This window comes from Buceros rhinoceros, unplaced genomic scaffold, assembly GCF_000710305.1.
Source record: "Buceros rhinoceros silvestris isolate BGI_N320 unplaced genomic scaffold, ASM71030v1 scaffold2991, whole genome shotgun sequence".
Classification (NCBI taxonomy): Eukaryota; Metazoa; Chordata; class Aves; order Bucerotiformes; family Bucerotidae; genus Buceros; species Buceros rhinoceros.
Genome location: NW_010395763.1, coordinates 31,143 through 38,097, shown reverse-complemented (window position 1 = coordinate 38,097; position 6,955 = coordinate 31,143). Strand labels below are relative to the sequence as shown.

General features: G+C 40.7%; 1 protein-coding gene across 1 annotated transcript; it reads left to right on the top strand.

Moving 5' to 3' along the window:
* Positions 1-500: 500 nt before the first annotated feature.
* Positions 501-5,597, top strand: LOC104501768 (transmembrane protein 168; the record flags this gene model as incomplete). The annotated part of the gene is made up of 2 exons (XM_010145636.1): positions 501-775; positions 4,753-5,597. Coding segments are annotated over 2 exons (823 nt in total), but the record flags the coding sequence as incomplete, so codon positions are not given.
* Between the last annotated feature and the right edge of the window lie 1,358 nt (positions 5,598-6,955).

The window sequence follows — 6,955 nt, the reverse complement described above, 5'->3', positions numbered from 1 at the left end:
AGCGAGGAGCTAATTCAAAGTATCTGAGCAAAATGTGTACTTGGATTTCTCTTTACTCCATTAATGGAAAGTAGTTTGCATGATGTTTTGTGCAGATTAGCACTTATTCTTCCTGCGCTTTTTCCAGTTGTGTGTGAAAAAGTGCTCGTCTGAAGTGGGAAGAATGCTCTAGCTCAGTGGGACAATGAAATTGTTTTAAGCCTACTTAGCACATTCACGTCACGGTTCCTGTCTCTCTCAGCTGCAGGAATAGCATGGGGTTGAGGAAGAACTGTGCTCTGAAATGAAGAAGTGTAACAGAAGGGATGGGGAGATAGTGGTCCGTCACTACAGTATTTTGAATTGTTTACAAACTGTACATTTCAAGTCAATTTTAATATAGAACAGTGCTACTTAATAGCAGAGAAAATACGCACAAGTTAAAAATCACCAATTTCTGAAGTCCACTAAGTCCACATGAAATAATTCTAACTTAACCATGCTGGTTTTCTTCTCTTTAGTCCTGATGGCCAACCAACTCTTCTTCCACCTGAGCATGTGCAAGAGTTAAATCTGAGGTCTACTGGCATGCTTAACGCCATCCAAAGATTTTTTGCATATCACATGATTGAGACATACGGTTGTGACTACTCTACGAGCGGACTGACGTTTGATACCCTTCACTCCAAGATCAAGTCTTTTCTTGAACTTCGGACAGCAGATGGACCCAGACATGATACCTATATTTTATACTACAGTGGTCACTCACATGGCACTGGTGAATGGGCGCTGGCAGGTAACCGGTTTGGGAATTTTTTTATTAATAATTTTGGTAGTGATGAACTTTCCAAATCAATTAATTTGTTATTTTAAAAATAAAGCCAGAGACGTTGTGGAGCCTCCTTCTCTGGAGGGATTCAAAATCCATCTGGACGCGATCCTGTGCAACCTGCTCTAGGTGAATCTGCTTTATTGGGGGGTTGGACTAGATGGTCTCCAGATGTCCCTTCCAAATCCTACAAGTCTGTGATTCTGTACTGCAAAAATCTTTGAAGTTTTAGTGGCTTTTGTCATCCGGCAGTTCAGAATAGCAGAGCCACCAGTCTTTGGAGAACAGGTTCATACAAGCTGCTGGCAGGAAAGGAAGAAAAGAAAGGGTAGTACACAGCATAGCTGTTGAGAGATTCAGAGGCTACAAGCAATCATTAAAACAGGCAAGGCTGCAGGCTGACTACTTCTGCTAGTGGAGAGGATGGAGAGATGCAGAAGCCCCTTCTGTATGCAGTTAACTTGATCTAAAGAAGCAACTCTTTCCTTACCTTGCTCTGTGTGGCAGTCAGGTGTGTTGCTGTATGAACTTCCATGTCATTTTTTGTGTTTATATATTGTATTTATAAAAATCCTTTTGCAGCCAGCTACTCTTTTAGTTCTTCTCAAAATTGTCCAAATATTTTTGACCCTAAGTGTACGCTTACAAATTTAAGCATGATTTCTTATTCCCCTTACAATTCAACAAGGTAGCTTTAAAGATTACTTTTTTCCCTCGGAAAAGTGAAGTGGAAATGACCCCCTTTTGCTCTAAAGACAGATTTCCTTGTCTTTGAAGAATATTTGTTCCCTGCAATGAAAAAGCATAGTCTCTTCTCATTCCCTGGGCATAGCAGAGCCAGCATACCTAGTTATGAGTGAATTATACAGTGTTCTGTGTTACTGTGTCAGCTAGACTGTCTTAAAGGACTGCATGCATGTCCACAATCCACACTGGAAAAGCAGATCTTCAAACGTATTGCAAACCTCGTATCATGACAACAGCTACAATCTGCTGACATCCTAGAGTCTGGGAGTCACTGTGGGTGCAATGTAGGCTCTGTAGAAACTACAGAGACTACAGACCTCTATAGAAAGGGCTGGTTTAATGCCTTGTCATATGCTTAGCACAGACTTCACCATTTCCCCTTTTCCTGGCCCATTTTTGATTTCTATAATGTAGAACTGTATTCTTAGCTAAACCTGCTGAGGTTTTCACATCATTGGTAGGTTTAGCCTTGCTCTCCCACTGTGTGGAAGTGGGCTTCTGAGGTTACGGTGTGCAAACAGTGAATCTTGTAACTACACTGTAAGTTTGCAACTTTTTTCTTCCTCAGGCAGAATTACTTTTCCTGGGTAGCGCTCTGCCTGTGTGCTCCTGACACTTTGTCAGCAGTCTCTCTCCAGAGGCATGTGCTTTTAAACAGTGTAGACAGATTTGAGCTTTGCTTGTAGTCATGCTGAGGTGCTCAGGTACAGGTCAGTTTTCATTTGGAGGCCGTATACCTGTTTTGGTAGAACTCCATGCCTGAGCTGTTACACCTGCTGAAGAACAGTGCATAGTTTTTCTCAAAGGCTTCATCTGTATCGGTGATTTTAAAAAGCCACTACTGTACTCTGAGCTCAGCATGAGTGATGTACCGCAGTGTACACCAGGGTGGTTGAATGTCTTCTCCAAAAATAGGGTGGTTTGTTCATAAGGGCAGCTGCCACCTCGTGCAGTTGCTGAGTGCGTCCCCACACTGTATGGAGCAGGCTAGCAGTTAAACGCAGCCTCCCAGCCGTGCACCAGCCAGCAGCACAGACACTGTTCTCTTTCTAGCATCTATAGTGCCAGATGTTGCTGCAAAAATTGGACAGCTTCCAGCCCAGTCCTGGCTTACATCTGGCCAGCCTGGAGTATGACAGGGTATCTCAGGTCTCTGTATACCTCTTCAGGTAGCTGTAGCCTAAATTAAACTGTGTCTTCACTTTCAGGAAGAGATCCAAGGTAACTGTTAAAATAAAAAGAAAGTGCCTGTGCCAAAAGATACAGTGTGTAAATGCAGTGGTGGTCAGCTTTCTCAGAAAGCTTCTTTTCAGTTCTCTGTCCAAGCTTCTGCTTGGAGATACGTTTAGTCACATAAAGTAGAGGAACCTGCAGCTGTCACATGTCTTGCATCCTTTTCTCTGATTAATTTTGAATAAATCATGGAGTGTAAGCTGATAGTCCTTCCAGATAGCGCTGCTCCTGAATGTCACTTGAAGTATAAGCTGAAAGGGTGAAGGCGGTTCGATTGTGTAATTGTACCACATGTATTGGACAGTGGCGTTTGGTGACAGATGGAACGTTTGGTCCTCAGCTCCAGTAATGTGTACCATCTCCGGAGAAGATAAAGAGGGATGGCAACAATGAAACATAACACTCGGATCTAACAGAAAAAGTAGTGTGTCACTGCCGGCTTATGCTGGGTTACGGCACAGCAGTAGCAGTGTAGTCTTTGTTGTGTAATGACATCTTTTAAAGGAGGCTGCTGAATTTGTAAGTTCACTAGTGATGTTTCTCTGTTGTTGGAAGCTGAGATGTAACACAGTGCTGTATAAAAGAAATTGTTAACTAGTCATGCATAAAGTATGAGCAGTCAAACAACCTGGGAGGTCATGTTCTCTGAGTGAAGGAAAGGCATGAGCTGGGCTAACGAAGCTTTGTTGCTGAAACCATCAGCTTAACTGCCTGCAAAACCTGCCAAAGAGCCAGATGTGGCCAGACACTTGGATTTCCTACACAGCTTGGTGCCTCAATCTTGCGCTGGCTGATAAGTCACTTTTTTGTCACCCCTCACAGGCAGAAATTTAAGTGCTGACATAGGCAGCTGTTCTGTTTGAGATTCATTTCTGCAGTTAAATTCCTACTAACAAGATTTTAAACACTGCTAAGTGTTATTCTACAGTGAAAATCACTATGGAATTAAAATGCAATTATTTTAAATCACATTTTTCTACCTTCTTAAAGTCGTCTTTTTTTTTTTTTTAAAGTTGACATTTTTAATCAACAGTGGTTTTGTTGTAAATCCGAATCATAGCTCCAACCTGACAACACTTAGACATGTCGATTCTTCACATTGTCACTCTGGAGCCAATAGAGATTTATTCACTTGTTTGTGAGATGTTTTCCTTAGGCACTTTAGTTTTCAAAGCTACGTAGACCCTGCAGCATCCATTACACCTCAGCACAAGGACTCACCACCATAGGTAGTGTGGTTTAATTACAGTCTGCTCTTTCAAAGCATTGTGGGAACAAGAGCTGAGCTGGAACATGTCAAGTTGTACAGTACAGTTGCAAGTGTTTTCTGAGTTGATATGAAATAAATAGTGGGAAAATCCCTGTGAGATTTTTTTGAGTTGTAAATCCATACCAGTTCTAATTTTCTTGAAGCTGTGAAGACAACTGTGTCTACAGAGTGAATCTCTCTATTTCTGGTCATGTGAATTTTTCAAGCCAGAGTGATGGTTATGCTCGTAGGTGGCTTTCTCCTTGTGCTTCAAAACTGTTAGCATATGTTGTGTTAAAAAGTCCTCTCTTTTCCTTAAAAGAGGGGTCCTTTTTAATAAGAACATATTAAAAAGAGTCCTTCATATTTCCCTTAAATTACTACAGTTTAATACAAAATAAAATATTTCAGGTTTTCTTTCCTTATTTAGGTATTGCCAGGTTTCTTCAATAGGCTGTGTTTCTTTCACTCTGAGAAAGAATTCCTTTTTAATCAAGGGTGAGTTAATGGCCTCATCTGCTGTAGCAAGTCAGGTGAAATCAGATAATACCTCTCTGGAGATCTGTAGCATCTACAAATGGGGAGGATCAGCTGAAAACTTCTGTTATATCTGTCCAGGTTGTTAAAATAAGGGATTATCAGAATCCTCAGTCAAAATTCTGCAGAGGTTTATGTTTCTTCATCCTAATACTAATTTTTTTTTTCCTTGTGGCAGGGGGTGATGCTTTACGACTTGACACACTGTTGGAGTGGTGGAGAGAAAAGAATGGCACTTTTTGTTCTCGACTGATCATTGTTTTAGACTGTGAGAACTCTCACCCCTGGGTTAAAGAAGTCAGAAAAGTAAATGACCAGTATGTTGCCGTGCAAGGAGCAGAAATGGCCAGAGTTGTAGACATCGAGGAAGCAGACCCTCCACAACTTGGTGACTTTACCAGGCAATGGGTCGAGTACAACTGTAACCCCGACAGCAACATCAGCTGGTCTGAAAAGGGACGTACAGTGAAAGCAGTATATGGCGTGTCAAAACGCTGGAGCGACTACACTTTGCATTTGCCAACAGGAAGTGATGTGGCCAAACACTGGATGATCTACTTCCCACGCATCACCTATCCACTAGTACATTTGGCAAACTGGTTTTGTGGTCTCAATCTGTTCTGGGTCTGCAAAGCCTGCTTTAGGTGCTTGAAAAGAGTGAAAATGAGTTGGTTTCTTCCCACAGTGCTGGACACAGGACAGGGTTTCAAACTTGTCAAATCCTAATTAGCAACCAAAGAGAAAATTAAGTGAGAGCTCTGGGAACTTTCTCACTGTTCCGTACTTAAGACTTTTTATAAGACTATTTTTCTCTGAAAAAGTCTGCTACACTTACTTTATTCAGCTCTTTCAGCAGCTACAGTATATGCAACAGTTAAACTGCAGACCTATGCAGAAGAGGGTAGGACTCTGATATTTGAGTTTTGTTACTGGTCTGTATGTACATATGTAAGCAACTTATTTAACATGACCATGCCTTCTGGAGACAGTTCGCATGTTCATTTGCATTACTTAGAGCAGCCTGTGTTCAGAGTCACCAGTTTGATGGAGAGCAGCTCCTGTCACTGTTACAGCATGCTTATTTGTCATGCTTATTTGTCACTGTAAGGTTCAAATACAGGAAAGGAACCAAGCTAAAACTGAAATAAATTTATATGTCCTTGATATTATATGCTGGGGTCAAGAGTGTTATAAAACAGCACTGAGCCAAAAAATTAAATAAGAAGAATGAATAGCCATTGTAGGTGAGCAGCTACAAAGAATTCTTAGTTTTATTCACTTTTCCATCCTCAGCTCCTGCCTCAGTTCTCTAGTGCCATCAGGGAAAACTTGCCACAGAAAACAAGGAAATCAGACAGCCCTCTATGTTCTGATGCTGCTCAGACAGTGTTTTCTGAAGTGCAGTTTTAAAAACTTCCAGTGTTACTTCCAAAAATGAATATATTGCTGGTGATCTTTCTTGGTTTGTTTTTTGGTTGGTTTTTTTTTTTAATATTCCCAGTAATTAATTCATATATGGAATAAAAAGTGCACTGAGACTTTTTTTCCCCTGCCTGTTAGGGGTGATTCTGTCTTTTCTAGGCTCTTACTAGTTTGTATTTTGAAAAGTTACCCTGAAGAAAAAAAATTATAACCAATGAGTTTAACAAAGAAAATAATCCATAGATAAAAAAAGATAATACAAGTGTTGCCTTGCTTCCATGTTTATCTGAAGTCTTTGCGGTGCCTAAGACCTTGATTCTGTGAAATGCTGAGTTCAGACTGGACCAATGAGCTCATTCTCTATTAAAACCACAAGTTTGGCAAAGTTTGTCAGAAAGAATGGATTATTCCTTTGGGACAGGAGCAAATCCTGAGTATTCCTCAACTCTGTTCTCTCAGCCACATAAGGTCCTAATCTTAATCCTTCCACTTACAGAGCTGGAGGGGACTCCAGAAATCCTGTCCCAGCCTTTCCTCTTCAGTCAAAGAAGGTGCATAACTGATCTCATTTTCTCAACAACTAAGCAGCTAAGACAGTACAGTTTGTGGCAGGGTTTTTGCATATGTCTGTGCAATGTGGTAGACCTAGAGTTTACATTTTTCTGCTTCCATCAGTATTGTCAAAAATGTAACTTTTTTTTTTTTCAAATTTAAATACATGAAAATATTTTAGGTCTTTAAGTCTTTGCCATCAAGTGTTATTTAGTTCCATTTGAACTTTTTAGCAAGTTGAGAGTCTGCTAACACTGATACCTGTTAGTGACTCCTGTGTCACTCCTGTGATTAATTTCTGAAATCTGCAGTAGCCAATTGGCACCCACCAACTTCATAATGATGGTTTTGTAGGATTTACAGGGGACAGCCACTAAGTTTCCTCATTAGTGTGTATTACACAGCTT